At 41.7% G+C, this 18,321-nt stretch overlaps 2 protein-coding genes across 10 annotated transcripts in view; one reads left to right on the top strand and one right to left on the bottom strand.

Moving 5' to 3' along the window:
• The window catches only part of LARP6 (La ribonucleoprotein 6, translational regulator), a 34,181-nt gene extending 31,199 nt beyond the window's left edge, over positions 1 to 2,982 (bottom strand). The window contains exon 1 of the mRNA XM_033919767.1: positions 2,834 to 2,982. The gene's annotated coding sequence lies outside the window, so the exon portion shown is untranslated. The remainder of the gene's footprint in view (positions 1 to 2,833) is intronic.
• LRRC49 (leucine rich repeat containing 49) overlaps positions 1 to 18,321 on the top strand; it is a 262,562-nt gene that overhangs the window by 9,304 nt on the left and 234,937 nt on the right. For 2 of the 9 annotated variants that reach the window (XM_033919755.1, XM_033919760.1), the window contains exons 1-2: positions 3,170 to 3,321; positions 5,393 to 5,597. The exons of 2 other annotated variants lie outside the window; for them this stretch is intronic. In XM_033919755.1, the coding sequence (XP_033775646.1) occupies positions 5,556 to 5,597 (42 nt within the window). In that variant the 5' untranslated portion in view covers positions 3,170 to 3,321; positions 5,393 to 5,555. 5 more of the 9 variants (XM_033919756.1, XM_033919757.1, XM_033919762.1 and 2 more) reach the window with 5 other exon arrangements.

An 18,321-nucleotide genomic window follows, 5' to 3' on the forward strand; every position in this document is an offset into this window, starting at 1 on the left:
GTTTTTTTCTCCATGTTTGCAACATCTCTAAGCACACATTCATAAAAAGTGGTGATGATAGGGTCACAAGTACCTGGAGGGATCCATTTAGATTTCTTTTTCAGGATAGATGAATCCGTATATGTGTTGATAAACTGATCTTTATTGAGGAAATGATGTATATGCAACTTCCTTTTAAATTTATAAAGGTCGATACGTGTTTGAAAGGCATCATATCTGGTGGTGGGAACAAATGAGAGACCTTTTCGTAAAACGTTAATCTGTGTTGCTGGTAATGAATAAGAGGAAAGATTGATAACTGGTATCTCATTTACCAATCCCTCTGATAGGGGTTGGTTTGCGCCCTGCCCCTGTAGGGGCCTCTGTTACCCCCCCGGTGTGATCCCCTGTATTGGTCCACGTCTCTCTGATACCCTCTGTACCGGCTTCTGTTGTGCATGTCTCTCGGAGTTTGGTATGTTTGTATGCCTTGATTTGTAGAACTCCAAAGAAGTTCTAAAAAATGGTTATGGTTACTACGTGATGATCTATGGGTGTTACGTGATGATCTGTCTTGACGTGGACTGGAAACGATAGGTGCATTGGTGTTAATGGGACTGGTTACTGTGGAGGTGTATTCCTCATCTGAGCAACTCCGTATCCGTTTACGGCCCCGATCTCCTATCTGTGTATGATTGGGAGCAATGGTGTAAATCTTATTTTCCTTTGTTTGTCTCTTTTGGAATCTATTATTTCTAGACGTAGATCTATGCAGTGATCTCTGTCTTTGGTATATTCTAGATTTACACCAAGGATATATACTGCCATTTTGATAGTCAACTGTGTCACGTTTTAATTTTTCCATTTTGTTAGTTTTGATCTCTTTTTTATAATCTGTCATTTTGTTATTTACATCTTGTATGATGTGATCAAAGCTAGGATCTTCCTTTTTCATAAATTCCAATTTATCTTCAAGTTTGGTCCTAATCGTATCTGACTTCTGTTTGGAAGTTTCAATCAGAAGGATCATAAGATCCAATGAACACTTGTTCAAAATACAACATCATCTATCTAAGAAAGCCTGGTCATCATTGTACATTGTAGGTCCTACTGCCTTTACTTATTAAGTTATTTAAGTGATCCAGCAGTATAGCTATCACTGTTTCAGTGCTGTATAGAGATGTAAATCTAGATTGTGTATTATGAAGTAACAAATATTGTTCTAAATATTTTGTCAATTGTACATGAACCAAGCCTTCCATAAGTTTTACAAAGAAGGGAATTGATGCAATCGGTCTATAATTAGACGGCAATGAGGTACATTCTTTGGTATTTTTAATTATCGGAGTGATGATTATATTGCCATCTTCTGAAGGAAATTTTCCCACATCCAAAGAGTCAGTTATCCACTCAAATAATTTCAATTTAACGTGTACAGGAGCAACCCTCATTAAATATAAGGGATAAGGATCTAAGCAGCAGTAAGATTGAGCATATTTTTGGAAAAGTTTAATAAAATCATGCCAATCAGGCTTATCAAAGGTGGACCAACATTGATCTACAGGAACGCCATCCTCATTTAAGTTAAAATTAAAATATGAATCTAAATTTGAAGAACAAAATGGATTAGAAGATCAAGGATAGTACCTTGGAGCTAAAAAAAAGTTAGCTAAATCGTCCAAAAACGGAAGGGGTAACCAAGAGAATTGCTTCTTTTTGTAACATCAAATGCAGAATTAACTAATTGAAATAATTTTTTAACATTAGTACTTATAATCCCTACTTTGGCTGTATAATATGCTTTTCATTTATTCCTTATCATTAATTTATAGATTCCATTTTCCTGTCTCCATTTTACTTTGTCTTCAGTTGATTTTGATTTCAACCATTTTCTCTCAAGACGTCTTACTGATTGTTTCATCTCTAGCAATTCAGTCATACCACTTTTTGGAATCATGTGATCGACTCTATTGTATATTTGGGAGCAATTTCATCTAGAATTGTGTTGCAATTGTTTTTCCAATTTAATGGAAAATTAGTGTTATTTTCATTTGGGAAAAAATGCTTGAATACCTGAATAAATTCGTGTAAACTGTTCTGAGCTCCCTTGGGAGAATGGTATAGAAAAATTGAATAAATCAATCAATACAAATTGATCCACTTGTACCCAAGGAAACTGAAGGAACAACAGCTATGGCAATAAAATATTTTGGATCTTACCAACAGGCCAGAACTAATAATTTAAGCAGGAACAATATCTACTACCAACAGAACCTGGCACAGTTTTTGCCTTTATAATTACATTTTACTGTTATTGTTTTATACATTATTTCTTTCTGTACCACTAGCTCTTATCTTTATGCTCATATTCAGAGGTTTCATTCATTTAAATTACTATCCTCCATATACAGATGAAGTATGCTGATTTAAAGCACAGAAACAGACGTTAATAAATAAGACGAATGACAGTTCAATAAAAAGAAGTAACTTGTATACATTTCTTGTTCTTTTTATGTTCATGGTTATGAATCTTTTGTACTGTAACAAATTAAAATTTCAATATTTGAAAACAAAAAAGTAACAATCCATATAAGCGGTAACTGTCACACCACTCATGCATATAGGGCAGACTTTTTATTCGATTGGCCTAAGAAGTTATATTCAGAGCAGCTTGATAACCTATACTGGCCCCCCAGTCTGCCTTTAAAACTACCTCCAAATCGATGCATGCATTTTATGCATAAAGTTATAAACAAAACTGGCGCGAATTTAAAAAAATGAAAAGAAGAGTTAATCTCATGCGATCAGCATCAGTACCGATCTTATAACTTCCGGTATATTATTTAATACCTACCGCTCTGGTAGCAAACCACACAGTTAACTCGCACCATGTAGCAAGTCCTTTCAATAATGCAGCACAGCTGCACTTGTTCCCTTCCCAGGCTGATACAGCAAGATTCACATCGACGTGCACGGGCCAACAACATCGGAGCTCATCACCTGAGCTACCGGTACTAACATGAGGCTAAGAATGGCTGTGGCTGCACATGGAAGTCGCCACACGCATGCGCCTCATAGATCAGGTGACATTTTTCATGCTGTTGGCCCGTGCTTCTGTCTGTGTGAGCCTAACTGTTATCGCCCGTGGCAAGACCTGCAGCTTTCCTTCTCCGGCGTCAAGCTCTTCCGATTCTGCACAGTCCTGCCCCCCCCCTCTCCCACCCTCTGACGCGCTTCTATGTCTCGGAAACCTTCCGCTGTGCCGGGAACTGGAAGTGACGTTGAAGGGGGGCGGGGCTCCGGAGAAGGAAACTGCAGGACTGGTAGCTGGGGGGTCTTCAGGTATAAAGGATGAGGTGGAGGTGCTAGATTGCTGACAGGGAGGATAGGGGAAGACAGAGCGAAAGAAAGAGGGAGAGAGAGCAGGCCCCCGAATATGTGTGAAGAAGGGTTCTTGAGGTGTGAGGGCAACCGAATGTTGTGACTTTGGTAGCTCTGTCCTTTCTTAGGCATGCGTTTGGTCTGGCAGCTTTTCGGGAATACCACTATAAATATGTATGACACGGAGAGTGTTGAAAAGTTAGCCCAACCAAGAAGGGAATGTTGTGGAGCTATGAAATTTACAGGTTATTCCACATAGTCACCCCTAAATTCAACACATTTGGCACATTGTGTCTGAAATTTCTGTAACCCTTCCCAAAATACTCTTGATGTCTGGTCACTGAAATACTGCTTAGCTGCTGCAATCACCTCCGAATCACTCAAAAATTGTGGCCCTCTCAAACTCTTTTTAAGGTTTGGAAACAGAAAATATTCAGATGGAGCAAGATCTGGTGAGTAGGGAGGATGGTCTATGCACTGAAATACCAACTGGTCAAAACATCCTTCGTTTTGTTAGCCTTAGCAAATTTTGTCAGCATAGCAAATTACAGTAGTATTCTGCATTAATTGTTTGGCCCTGTTGAAGATAATCGGGCATTACAGCTCCTTCCTGATCCCAAAACACTGTAACCATGAACTTTCCTGCTGAGTTTGGGTCATGGACTGTTGTTTTGTATCAGGATCATAGTGGAGTTACCATGTTTCAACAGTAGCTAGTTCCAAAAAGTTAGCACCAGCTTGCTGAAAATGCGGGGACCCCCAGCCAGTCGGGTTTTCAAGATATCCCTAATGAATATGCACGAGAGAGATTTGCATACCTGTCACTTCCATTATATGCAAATCTCTCTCGTGCATATTCATTAGGGATATCTTAAAAACCTGACTGGCTGGGGGTCCCCCAGGACAGGGTTGAGAACCACTGCACTAGAGAGTGACATGGTGACAAAATTCATCACCATTCTTGTAACTATGGAAACCATCTTCATGTCATTCTTTATGGAGAGAGGGAAGAATCAGAGTATGAATAGGCACAGCCACTGACCCTCAAGCCTTGCATTGAAGAATACTGGTTTAGAAGGACTCAGGTTGATGTAGACACTAATGAATGACATGGGGACAGGAACGGTATTGAATTTTGTCACCGTGTCACACTCAATGTCATTTCTCGTCAGCATTCAAACATTTGGGCACCCACTTGGCTGACAACTTTTGCATACCTCTGTTTGTTGATTATATACCTAACACATTCCCTGGATATCTGTAGTATCTCAGCAATTGTTTTAGCCAATATTTGCCAATCTGCCAAAATCAGGTCATGGGCATGTTCAGCAATTTCAGGAGCTGACACAGTTTGAGATCTCCCAGACCTTGCTACATCTTTGGTCTCAAAACCTCCACACTGAAAGTTTACACCCCCCTCTTCACTGTGGAGTATAAGGGGCATTTGTCACTCAATGTTTGCATCATACATAAAATAGCACTCTTTTCAGCTACAAATAATGCTCAGAATTTAGGAAGTTTGTTGGGCTGAGAACTTTTCAGCACCTCCTCGTAATTGTGTAAACCTATGGGTCTTATATTTGCGGGTAGTGATTTTATACATGTTCATTGTGGTAATCCTGAAAACCTAACTGTCTAGTTGTTTCTTAAGTGGTTCCCAAACCTGGTCCTGGAGGCAGTCCAGAGCCCAGTCAGGGTTTCAGGATATCCACAATGAATATTCATGAAAGAGATTTGTCTCTCTCTCATGGGTATTCATTGTGGATATCCTGAAAACCTGACTGGCAGGGGGTCTCCAGGATCAGGTTTGGGAATCACTGCACTAAATTTTTCATCTGTAATACCAGTTTATCTTGGGGATGTGCTGGAATGGTATTTTCCTGGTTGAGCTCTGAGGTCAGCTGTTTTTTATTGACTGTTGATGGCAAGGTTTCAGGTAGTTAGAAAAGTGGGTAGTAGTGATATTTTGTTTGGTAAATTTCTTGAACATGTATTTAGCTATATAAATAAAGAACTAAATCTTGTTTGTTAGATCCCAGGTTCTCAGGTTTGGGGACCTGAGTGACATACAGGTATACCCTGCTGTAATATGTTATAAGGCAGAGAGTGATAAATCCTGGGAAATCATCAGCAATTGGCCATTTTCCACTACTGCAACTTCAAAGAGCTCACTATCACCTAATATAGTATGAAAGATGCAGCCAAACAAGTATCGGGGCAGACTCACACCCAACACGGTAAGTACCATATTGCTGCCCTTGCCCTAGCTTCTGAAAACTATGGAAAGGAAAAATGTGGGTACTGAGACTGTTATAATTCTTTTGTGTTGCTCTATGGTGCTACAGCATGTCAAATATTGTGTGCAATTTTGGTCACTGCATCTCAAAAAGATGTGGCTGAATTAGAAGAGGTACGGAGAAGGGTGTTGAAAATGATAAAGGGGATGGGAGAACTTCCTTATGAGGAAAGGCTAAAGAAGCTAGGGCTCTTCAGCTTTCACCAAAAGTTACATGCCAAATTGATCCTATGTCCTATCATATCATCTTCAAAATACTTTTACTGGTATATAAAATCTGTAACTTAGGACACCCTATATATCTTTTTCTAGTTTTGTTACCCTGTCGTCCCTCCTGGGCTTTGTTTTCATCTTGGAACCACCATCTCTAAATCCCATCTTTTCATCCTATTCATCTTGCCACTATTAGGAATAGGGTATTTTCTGTGATGGACCCCACCCATTGCCCTCTGTCCTTCTTGATCTATGTCTTGACCAATCTATGGCAAGCTTTAGGGCTAATCATAGAACTTTTCAGTTTTCTGAGGCTTACGGGCCACGATTTGTCCTTTCGCTGCTTGCCTGGGCATAGCTGTGTTGTATCCTTTTCTCCTATGCTTTTGGCCTCTTGTGCCTACAACCCTCTCTTCTAGATACAGGATAAGCACAGAGGATTCCTGATGACTATGAAATGAAAAGAGATTCTGAGTTCAGTGGTAGTCTGTGTCATGCAAAAGGATGCAAATTGGTCCTTAATTTGTCATAATATTCTGTTGCATTGGGTAAATATTCACAGGAACTTATACATTTAGCAAATACCACTAAACGTATAAGTCTCCCATCCCTGGATTTTCAGTGGCACTATTTGGATAGTGCTAATGAAAATCAATTTAACTGCTGCAGTTCTGAAGGGATATTAGTGTCAATATTCTGTCAATATCCATATAACTAAACAGTTTAATTTAGGCCTGCATAAAAGCAGTTCTGAATTAAACTGTTGAGCTATATTTATTTATTTTAGTATTTATACACCACTTATGGCCTAAGTGATTTACATTCAGGTACTCAAGCATTTTTCCCTATCTGTACTGGTGAACTCGCACTCTTATCTAATGTAACTGGGGCATTGATGGATTAAGTGACTTGCCCAGGGTCACAAGGAACAACATGGAATTTGAACCTATAATCTCAGGGTGCTGAGGCTGTAGCTGTAACCACAGCACCACACACTCCCCACTCCAAGGATTGAAAAATACCTACTATACTTGAATGCACATCACTTCAGCAGCCTTTAGAAACATAGAAACATAGAAGATGATGGCAGAAATGGGCCACGGCCCAACAAGTCTGCCCACTCTACTAACCCACCCCCTAATTTCTTCCTTGAAGCGATCCCACATGCCTATCCCATTTTCTCTTAAAATCCACCACGCTGCTGGCCTCAATTACCTGAATTGGAAGACTATTCCAATTGTCGACCACCCTTTTGGTGAAGAAATACTTCCTGGTGTCACTATGAAATCTCCCATCCCTGAGTTTCAACGGATGTCTTTGTCAGTTTGAAAGTGGCCCCCACAATATTAGGTGGTAGGGGTTAAGTGAAAGGCGTACTGACAAACGCCAGGTCCCAGGTTCAGTTCCTTCACAGAAGTTTCATTAGGGATAGAATCAAATAAGAAGCACAGCCAGGGGTGATTATATAAAGAATATATTATAGAAATAGTCTTACAGAAAAGTAATATTTATAAGCATTACACTTAAGCAGAGAGCAAGCAGTCTCACTGCCTTACAGAGGTCAGAGGTAAAGAGGGACATAGAAGCTTGTAGTTCTAGGAAGCTTCGTGTTCCATAGATAAAGGGAAGGATAGACAGAGAGAGGGAGAGCTAAGACAGAACCAGAGTGCCAAGCAAAGAGCCAAGAGATAGATAGAAAGAGAGAGAGAGAGTGAAGACCCCTCTCCTGATAGCTCCATAGAAAAAGAGAGAGAGATAACTTGATAGAGCAGAGAGCAGGCTTTTATACCTTGGAATCTTATTCTGAATAGAGAAAATATTGTATCTCCCAGTATCTTTCTGTTTAGAATTTGTAAACTGTTTGAGACAATGGTTAATTTAATTAACAAAGGAGGGTGAGAAACCTGATGGGATTAAGTCTCTGGCTTGATCTGTGCACCCTTGTCCTAAGCACCCTCTTAATCAGGCATTAACACCTTTTAGCTAGCCATGATTCAATCAGGGCTACTTAAAACAGTTTCCCTGCACTAAGGGTCTATCTGCCTTCCCATGCCAGGGTCAGATTGATATAATCTCCCAGAGGCCTCTAGGCTGACAGTCTTCTTGTCGCCGAAGGTCCTCTTCTACCTCAATACGGCCCGTGACATATTTGAACTTCTCGATCATGTCACCTCTCCCTCTACGTTCCTCGAGTGAGTACAGCTGCAATTTGCCCAGTCGTTCTTCATACGGGAGGTCCTTGAGTCTTGAAACCATCCTGGTGGCTATTCGCTGAACCGATTCAATTTTCCGCACATCTTTTTGATAATGTGGTCTCCAGAATTGTACACAATATTCTAGATGAGGTCTCGCCATGGATCTGTACAACGGCATTATAACTTCGGGCTTCCGGCTGATGAAACTTCTTCGGATACAACCAATCATTTGTCTAGCCTTGGATGAAGCCTTCTCCACTTGATTGGCAGTCTTCATGTCTTCACTAATGATCATTCCCAAGTCCCGTTCTGCTGCTGCAGTTCTTGCTAAGGTCTCACCATTTAGGGTGTAAGTTCTGCATGGATTTCTGCTGCCATGGTGCATGACCTTACACTTTTTGGCATTAAAACTTAGTTGCCAAGTTGAGGACCACTGCTCCAGTAAGAGTAGGAAATGCGTCATACAGTCGGACACTGTGCTACTATGTTGCATAGTTTGGCGTCATTGGCGAATAATGTAATTTTCCCTTGAAGCCCCTGAGTCAGGTCCCTTACGAAGATATTAAATAAGATCGGACCCAGTACCGAGCCCTGCGGAACTCCACTGGTCACTTCCAACGTTTCGGAGAGAGTACCGTTCACCAACACCCTCTGAAGTCTACCTTTGAGCCAGTCTTTTACCCATGCATTTAACATTTCTCCTAATCCCATCGAACTCATCTTGCTCAATAACCTGCGGTGTGGAACACTATTGAAAGCCTTGCTGAAGTCCAATTACACGACGTCCAGGGACTCCCCCATATCCAACTTTTTCGTTACCCAGTCAAAGAAGCTGATCAGATTGGACTGGCAGGATCTTCCCGTTGTAAATCCATGTTGATGGGGATCTCGTAGATTCTCATCGTTCAGGATCGTGTCTAATTTGTGTTTGATTAGTGTTTCCATAATTTTACACACTGTCGATGTGAGACTCACCAGTCTGTAATTTGCAGCCTCTGTCCTGCATCCCTTTTTGTGAAGTGGAATTACATTAGCTGTTTTCCAGTCCAATGGTACTCTTCCTGTACTTAGGGAAAGATTGAAGAGCGCGGATAACGGTTCCACCAGGACCTCACTCAATTCCCTAAGCACCCTGGGATATATTTTGTCTGGTCCCATGGCTTTGTTCACTTTGAGTTTTGAAAGTTCATAGTAGACGCTGTTGGACGTAAACTCAAAATCTCGAAACGGGTCTCCGAGCTCTCCCTTGTCTGCAGCTTTGGACCGGATCCCGGCTCCTCGCAGGTAAAGACTGAGCAGAAGTATTTATTTAGTAGTTCGGCTTTATCAGAGTCCGATTCTACATGATTCCCATCTGATTTCTTAAGGCGCACTATTCCATCTGTGTTCCTTTTTCTGTCATTAATATACCTGAAGACGATCTCATATTCATTGGGGACTTTGAGACATGTTATAGTGTAAGGTAAATGGGCGTAGTGGGTGTTTTCAATGGGTTCATAGTCAAATGGATGGAAGACATATTGTGCTTTCCATATTTTGTTCTGATGCCCCTAGTCTGATGCCTGCAGTGTCTATTCCTCTGATCCAAGCTAACCTGATCTATCCGTCTTGTCTCCCAGTTCATAGTGAAATGCTAATGTAACCAGGCTAATGTAACCAGGCCTCCTACTAGAGGTGTGTAATATTCAGTAAGTTACGTTATTTTCATTATTCAAAGTTTCATTATTTCTAAGTTTAGCACCTGTAATCATTTATTTGTGTTTGTTTTGCAGGATATGTTTGTTCTATAAATTCTCAAAATGTGTTAAAGCTAATGGCTAATTACATTTGCTTAATAATCTTTACATCTATTATAATAAAATGCTAAACGCGCATGTGCACTCTTACCGGCATGTTCCCTGATCTGTATGTCCATGGCTGGCAAGAGTGCGCATGTAAGCTTGCAACGGCCCCGCACTCGCGGTGTCGCTGGCTCCCTTGCTGGGGTTTTTCGCGGTGGTGGCTCCTCTTGCATCCGGCCCTGTGTCCGGGGCTTTTCCGGGGGCTGGCTCCCATGGAGATGTTGTTTTTCTGTTTGGGGCTGTGGCGGCGGCTTCTCTCGGGAGCCACACCAGTGTCGGAGACCTCTCTAACATCACAACATCAGAGACAAGGCTTCCGACGCTGGTGCGCCTCTTGAGGGAGGCTGCTGCCGCAGCTTTGGACAGAGGGGTAGCATTTTCGTGGGAGCTGGCCTTCGGAGAGGCTTGGGACACGGGGACAGATGCGGGAGGGGCTGCCGCCGTGAAGGACTTTGGTGAGGGAGCCAGCCAGACCGCGAGTGTGGGGCCGTTGTAAGCACGGATCGGTTGAGGAGCCGCCGCTGCCCGAGGCTTTGAAATTGCTCTCCCACCTTATTCACTTCGGGCTGATGATGTCACTCCCTCCCTCCCCGGCTCTGCCTCTGCCCAGGTTCAAAAGCAGGAGAGGCGGTCAGCTTGCACTCCCTCTCGCTCTCTCGCTCCTAAATCGTGGATGGGCTCAAGAGTTACATTAGACAGCTTTCATCGCCCTGAGCTCCCCCCCCTTTTTTTTTTCTTTCTGCTCCCTAGATCAAGACTGTGCAATGAGTTTCTCTAAAGAGTCCAGATTGTCTCTCTGATTCTACTGCAGGGCTATCATACCTGATCTGGAAGCTGTCCTTGACTCCCTGTTCTGCCTGTCTTTTCCTTTACCAGAAGTTGCCATTCTTACTGGGCAGCAGCGTAGTATGCAATGAGCTCAGCTCTGCCGTTTGGTCCCTGGCAGGAGTTCTCAGAACGAGAGACCTTAAAATAAATAGAAATTATGACTCCCGCGGCGTTTGGTGTACGCAGAGGCAGACAGTCCAGTGTCCACGCTTTCACATTCCCCCCCTTCCCCAATCAGTATTGGGGGGTCTGCGCTGGTAACCTGAGCCCTGGTGGAGGGATCGGATTCGTCTGCCTTCCAGAGCCGCTCCCGGAAAATGGGAATTTATTATTACACACCGAAAAGCTTTCCCTCTGGCTTTCCGTGAGTGATTGGAAGAGAACTGTTTTTGCAACTCCCATGCAACCCTGCTATTAGAAAAACAAATGTCTGAAGGTGCACGTGCTATTATGGAAGTGAGGGCGCTCTGGGAGTCCTTATTGCGATGCTGCTGCTTATGAGACACACAGGAAAAAACAGACACACATACAGCAGCTAAAAAGGCAGACACCAAAACAAAGACAGATAGACATACAGCGTCCAAGGAGAGAGACCAAAAAAAAAAAAAATACAGAAAGTGGCCAAGAAGACAGACAGCAAAAAAAAAAAAAAAAAATGCAAAACAGCAGCCATACAGAAAGATGGAAAGAAAAGAGACAGACATACAGCGGCAAAGTACACAGACAGCAAAAAAAGACAGACAGACAGACATACAGCAGCCAATGAGAGAGACAGACAGAAAAAAAAAAAACAACAAATAGGAAAAATATAAAAACTTTAAAGAAAACAACTATACAATGGATATTAAAGCTCTCACGGTAACTTATGTAATTTTTTTCAAATGTTAACATTTCACATCTAGCACCCATTAATCTAATGGGCATAAATACTAGTAGATAAGGCAATAGAAAATATTTTTTCTTTCTTTTTTTCTTTTCTAAGGTTAAATTCAATTAGATATCATATACACAACCTTAGATAAAATATTATTCACCATTTAAGACCTCAGCGGTGCAAGCTTTGAGAGCAGTTCATTCACAGAGTTGTTTGCACTAAAGTCTTCATCGGTCTTGATTTATATTTTTAAATATTTTTAAATTAGTTTTCAATTTATAGAAAAGATAAAAAGGTACTCATCTTTTTTAGAAAAGCATAGCAGGGGCTCTTCATCAACATAGGCTATGTTTCGCCCAGGGGGCTTTATCAAGGTATTTTCCCCTTTGTTATGCCAGTTCCATGTATACTGCCGATAGTGTTAAATACTTAAATACTAGTCACAGAATATATGTTTAAAGTGTTTATGAAGTTAATTATCTCTTTTTTTTGTTTTTTAAATCTTTATTCATTTTCAAACTTACAATAAGTGTGTCAATATGTTAAAAGAGAATTATAAGTCATTTGTTGAATGGCAACCTCAGTCATTAGAAGTCATTAGTTCATTATCTCATTGTAGTTTTTGAGGTTAAAATAAAATAAATTCTGGACTCAGTAGTTGTATTATAATGTATTTATTTCTGGTTAACTGTGTCATTTAACAAAGCATAATACAGTGAACATATAGAATGGGCAAAATAGGTCCCCAGGGCAAAGTTAAATGCAATATAAGTATTAATGAACACAAGTAAACATGACGTGAACAGTGAATAATAACATTGAATGATAAAGAGCATTATAAGGAGTTTGAAATTGAAAAGACAATTACATGGTCAAAATATAGGCTGCTGACGAGGGCGAAAGCCTAAATTCACAGAAAGAGAAGTATTCTGTATGCTTTAGGTATAAAATAGTTAAGCCTTGAGCTTTAGCTTCAGCATTTGAACTGGAGGATGTAAAAGATTATATATATAGATACATACATAAATATAGTACATATATACATATAGAGTACTTCTCATTCAATGAGAAAGTATTGTTCCCCATCAAGGGCAAGCACAGGAACATTGTAGAAATTGACAGGGAGTGGAGGACACTCCAGTGCCTGTTCAACGCCAGTGCTTTAGCTCTCATTCAGTCAGTGTGTGTGTGTGTGCAGCGTGAGCCGCAATAGGGGTGGTTGGTGGTGAGGGGTTGGTCCCAAAATCACAGGTGGAGCGGCGGAGGGGGGGGGGTAGAACAGGTGGGACTTTGAATGGGGAGGTGGGGTTGAAACAGAGGATAGGGTGTGAGAGGAGGTGGATGCTAATATATCTGCAATGACAAAGAGCATTATAAGCAGTTGGAAATTGAAAAGACAATTACATAGTCAAAATATAGGCTGCTGAAAGAGAAGTATTTTGTTAAACAGAGTTTAACAGAGTACTTCTTGTTCAATGAGAAAGTATTGTTCCCCATCCTCACTGTCATCTGAAGAAAGAAAAAGATAAATGCATGTAGTGTCTGAAAAATATGTATTGAATGAAGAACTGTAATGCTAAAAAAAAGTTATTAGTCAACAGAGATATTATGACTGCAAGGCCAAGCACAGGAACATTGTAGAAATGGACAGGGAGTGGAGGAAACTCCAGTGACTGTTAAACGCCAGTGCTTTGACCCCTCGCTCTCAATCAGTCATGATGGAGTACATCTCTCTAAATGCAAAGTTACATGTTCCCCATTAAGAGGAAACATAATATACTTAAAATGGACAACGCGTGGAGGAAACTCCAGTGTCTGTTCACCGCCAGTGCTTTGACCCCTCACGCAGTAAGTACCTATTACATTTACATAGTAAAAAATATAGGAGTGGGAACACATACCATGCTCCATTGTGAGGTCTTTGAAACCCTTCATTATTGGTGATAATGGAGTACATTTGGGGAGTGGGATTTTATACCTCCTGAAAAAGATTATTCACATGCTATTACTTCAGGAGAGATTATTCTCATGCTATTACTTCAGGAGACCTGTTTATCTGTTTTATTAATGGTAATACAGTAATCACATTGTTAGGTTATGAAAGGAAAGATGATCACAAAACAACTATCCTGTCATGTACATGAGTATCCCAGCCACCTCCTGGAACAAGTGTAGTATGTTGCCCACAAACATATTCAATATTTGCACCACTGTCTGAATATCCTCTGCTGTTACAGACCTAGGCATAGGATCAGTGAGCGTAGCATCATGAGGGGATGAAGGAGGGCATTTGTGGAGAGGGATTTTATACCTCCTGAAAAAGGTTATTCTCATACTATTACTTCAGGAGACCTGTTTCATTAATGGTAAGTAGTTCTAGGATTTAAAAGCAAACTAGATGCACATCTCCTTACGAGAGGCATAGAGGGATATGGGTGACTAAAATTATGCCAGGTGTACACCTGGCTGGGCGTCCGCGTGTGCCGATCACCGGACTTGATGGACCGAAGGTCTGATCTGGAGATGGCAGTTCTTATGTTCTTATACAGCAATCACATTGTGTGGGCACGAAAGGAAAGATGTTAACATATCACCTCTATACATTTCATCTAATTTATACTTAAATGATTAGGAATGATTAGTGTTCTGCTCTATTAAAAAGCTCTCTAAACAAGATAAGCCGTCTAACTTGTAGCTTTACAAATTCTACCTAGTTCTGTGCTGTGCTGCTGTCTCTGGGCATGACACAGCCATGTAAGCTGAACATTTATGTCTGATACGGTTTTGCATTTATCCTGTACGCAGTTGTGGCTCATTTTCAATAAACTGTATATTAAAATGTCTTTTTAAAAGTATCATAGACATGATGTCACATTTTTCTGATAATTGAAGGAGTGCTGGCAAGCCAAGTCCAGACGTGGGAGATGAGACGGTGGGGTGCAGGCGAGTCCTGTTGCTGGAGACCAGATGGCCGAGGTACTAGTTAGTGGCGGCTTTAGTGCTGCTGCAACACAGGAGGCTAGAGGGGTAAGAAAACACAGTTGTGAGGGATAGGAAGCACCAGTCTGGGCCCGGGAGAGAGAGAGAGAGACACTCACAGGAGGATTGCTGATCCGATGAGATGGTTGGAGGCAGGCGAGTTCTGATGCTGGAGACTTGATTCTTGAGGTAGTAGTCATTGCAGCAGCAACACAGGAGGCTGGAGGGGAAAGAAAACACAGTTGTGAGGGATAGGAAGCACCAGTCTGGGCCCGGGGGAGAGAGAGAGAGAGAGAGAGACACTCACAGGAGGATTGCAGATCAGATGAGATGGTAGGAAGCAGGCGAGTCCTGTTGCTGGAGACCAGATGGCCGAGGTACTAGTTAGTGGCGGCTTGAGTGCTGCTGCAACACAGGAGGCTGGAGGGGAAAGAAAACACAGTTGTGAGGGATAGGAAGCACCAGTCTGGGCCCGGGAGAGAGAGAGAGAGAGACACTCACAGGATGATTGCTGATCCGATGAGATGGTTGGAGGCAGGCGAGTTCTGATGCTGGAGACTTGATTCTTGAGGTAGTAGTCATTGCAGCAGCAACACAGGAGGCTGGAGGGGAAAGAAAACACAGTTGTGAGGGATAGGAAGCACCAGTCTGGGCCCGGGGGAGAGAGAGAGAGAGAGAGAGAGAGAGCCACTCACAGGAGGATTGCAGATCAGATGAGATGGTAGGAAGCAGGCGAGTCCTGTTGCTGGAGACCAGATGGCCGAGGTACTAGTTAGTGGCGGCTTGAGTGCTGCTGCAACACAGGAGGCTGGAGGGGAAAGAAAACACAGTTGTGAGGGATAGGAAACACCAGTCTGGGCCCGGAAGAGAGAGAGAGAGAGAGAGACACTCACAGGAGGATTGCTGATCCGATGAGATGGTAGGAGGTAGAGAGCTGCACGGGGACGATGGGTTCCCCCTTCGGGTCACGGGGATCCTGTGGGGATGCCCCCTAGGGTCACGGGGATCCCGTGGGGATGCCCCCTAGGGTCGCGGGGATCCTGCGGGGTTGAATGCGAGGCTCGTCTTCTCCCTACCTGCCTTGCTGCAGCACACAGCCGATTGGAACGGAAGTCTTCCACGATGTCAGCGCTGACTTCGGAGGGAGGGCTTAAGCAAAGGGCTTATACAATTCCCTATATCATCAGTGCACTACTCAAAAGAACATCATACCTGTAAGACTGGAAGTATATCAATGAAACCCTCAGGACTTGTAGTCAACCTTTCACCTTGAACCAGTATCTGCAAGAGTTATAACATGCATGTAAACTTCATGTTAGCCCCCCCCAACCTTCAGCACACAAAAAACCTGCAAGGATAAAATAGGTGAGGTTAGGCCATACATATGTAGAGTTCAGCGCTATGGCACAAGACATTATACCTGCAAGAGTGCGATCCCTTGCAGGAAAACACTGAAGATGTCTGTCGTCTCTTGCTTGTAGTCCGCATCAATAGTAGATTATATGAAGTTATTACATACATATGAAATACAAATCCCTATACCTCTGTACTTACCATGAATATAATACCTCCAAGATTGAACTGCTTCACAACACTCAGGTTTCAGCAAATTCATATCTCCTCAACACATCACTGCAAGACTAGAATTTATAAAGTTAGCACATAGATATGACAAACAGGACCCAATAAGTCTGTACTTACCTTTCAAATCATATCTGCAATCGTAGAATTATGGCTTGACAACCATCACGGATTAACGTCAAGTTTCAAGTTTTATTAATTTTAATATACCGACCATCAAATTAATATCTGGCCGGTTAACAATAAATTTAAAAGATAAGAAGACTAAAATAAAATAGGTGTATTACTAGTATAATGTGAACATGAATAACATTACAGGACAAACTGGAGAGTGAGGGTAGAGGGGAGAGGAGGGGAAGAGTTACATATTTGAGAAGAAAAAGGGGATAGTGGGGTTAGGATAGAACATAGGGGGCGGGGTCGCTTTATCAAAGCGGTTTGTTGCTGGTAAGAAGAAGAAAGATAATGAATCTAAACGTTAGCGAAGGCATCGGGGAATAGGAAAGTTTTTAGGCCTGTCTTAAATTTATCTAGTCGTTGTTCATCGCGGAGTTGCTGTGGTAGGGAGTTCCAGAGGGTTGGGGCAGTTACGGCGAAGTTTACTTTTCGTGTATAGTAAAAATCTTTTATGGAGGGGATGAAAAGAAGTTTTTGATCAGTTGATCTTAATGTGCGTGGGGAACATTGGGGAATGAGAAGTTTATCAAGGAATGAGGGCAGGTGAGAAAGTTTTATTTTGAAGGAAAGTAAAATGATTTTATAGGTGATACGGTGGGTGATGGGGAGCCAATGTTCTTTTTTTAGAAGAGGAGTGACATGGTCGTATTTGCCTATTTTATATATAAGTTTTATTGCAGTGTTTTGTATTAGTTTTATTTGTATTATACCTAAGCACAGACAGAAGGAAGGGAGAGAGGCCCAAAAAAAGGACCCACTACAATGGTAGACGATCACCCTCACTATACACCCAAGCCAAAAAGTTTAAACCAATAAGCCCCACCGTCAGTATAATGATCCTATCCTACTGTTCTGATTTAGCAAAATGAAGAATATGATATGAAATGAAGCTATGCATATACCTGTAAATGTGAATATCCTCTTATGAACGATACCTGCAACAGACAATGGTACCTATTTGTCTTTATGGAATACTGATATGAAATGCCTTTATAAAACTATAAACCATAAGCACACTCAAATTAAAAATATTCAGATACTAGTCTTGCTGGCATAAGAGTTTTTACTTCATGCAAAAATGTTTCTTTACATCTTTATTACTTTTCAATTCTATAACTGCATTAAATTATACATACAATTAATATCTCAGAAATCACATGATACATAATATTAATATCATAAATCACCCTTCTCGCGTTTTTATTATGCGGGATAACTTGCAAGATGAGTGCAAGAATGATGAAACTTTGATCCGTGCATGTGCGCTAAGCGTTCCATGATAAACAACAAAACTTTAATCTGAACAAGCGCACTGAGAGTTTTATTATTATACCCTCTGTTTTCTTGTGATTGTGTACCGCGCATCATATATAGCTTTCAAAAGTAATTACATAAAAATATACTGTCCGCGTGCGCATGAACCGAAAATATAAACATACCACAGAAAATATAAACATACCTGCAAATGAAGAAATTTGGAAGTACTGTTGCTCTCACTAAAGGCGAGTATAATCCGTGCAAGACAAATATCTGTTATAGAGCAAGTTCTAGCAAAACCAGAGCTTTAACTATAACGGACACGGTCAGGCAGCGCAAGGAAGGTGGGCTGTTCTGAGCACATATATAAAGAGGAAACGTAACCATAGTAACGAAAATGCATTCACGTGATAAAGAGGCAAGGGAACCATACTGATAACGTGGTGACGTGATCACGTGTTGACGTGCTGAACGTGCGCGTGCCCTTTGCCATGCACCATTTTGAGGCACGCTGAATTGTCTTTGCGCTGAGTTATCCCTGTGCTCAATTGTCTTGCGCTGAGTTATCCTTGCACTCAAATGTTTTGCGCGCTGTTATCGTTGCGCTCAATTGTCTTGCACGTTGTTATCCTTGCGCGCTGTTATCTTTGCGCTGACTTGTCTTAGCGGTTTTGTCGGCGTGCTGTTGTCTTGCGCACATTTGACCTGTCACCGGATTAG

Source organism: Geotrypetes seraphini, chromosome 14 (assembly GCF_902459505.1).
Source record: "Geotrypetes seraphini chromosome 14, aGeoSer1.1, whole genome shotgun sequence".
Lineage (NCBI taxonomy): Eukaryota > Metazoa > Chordata > Amphibia > Gymnophiona > Dermophiidae > Geotrypetes > Geotrypetes seraphini.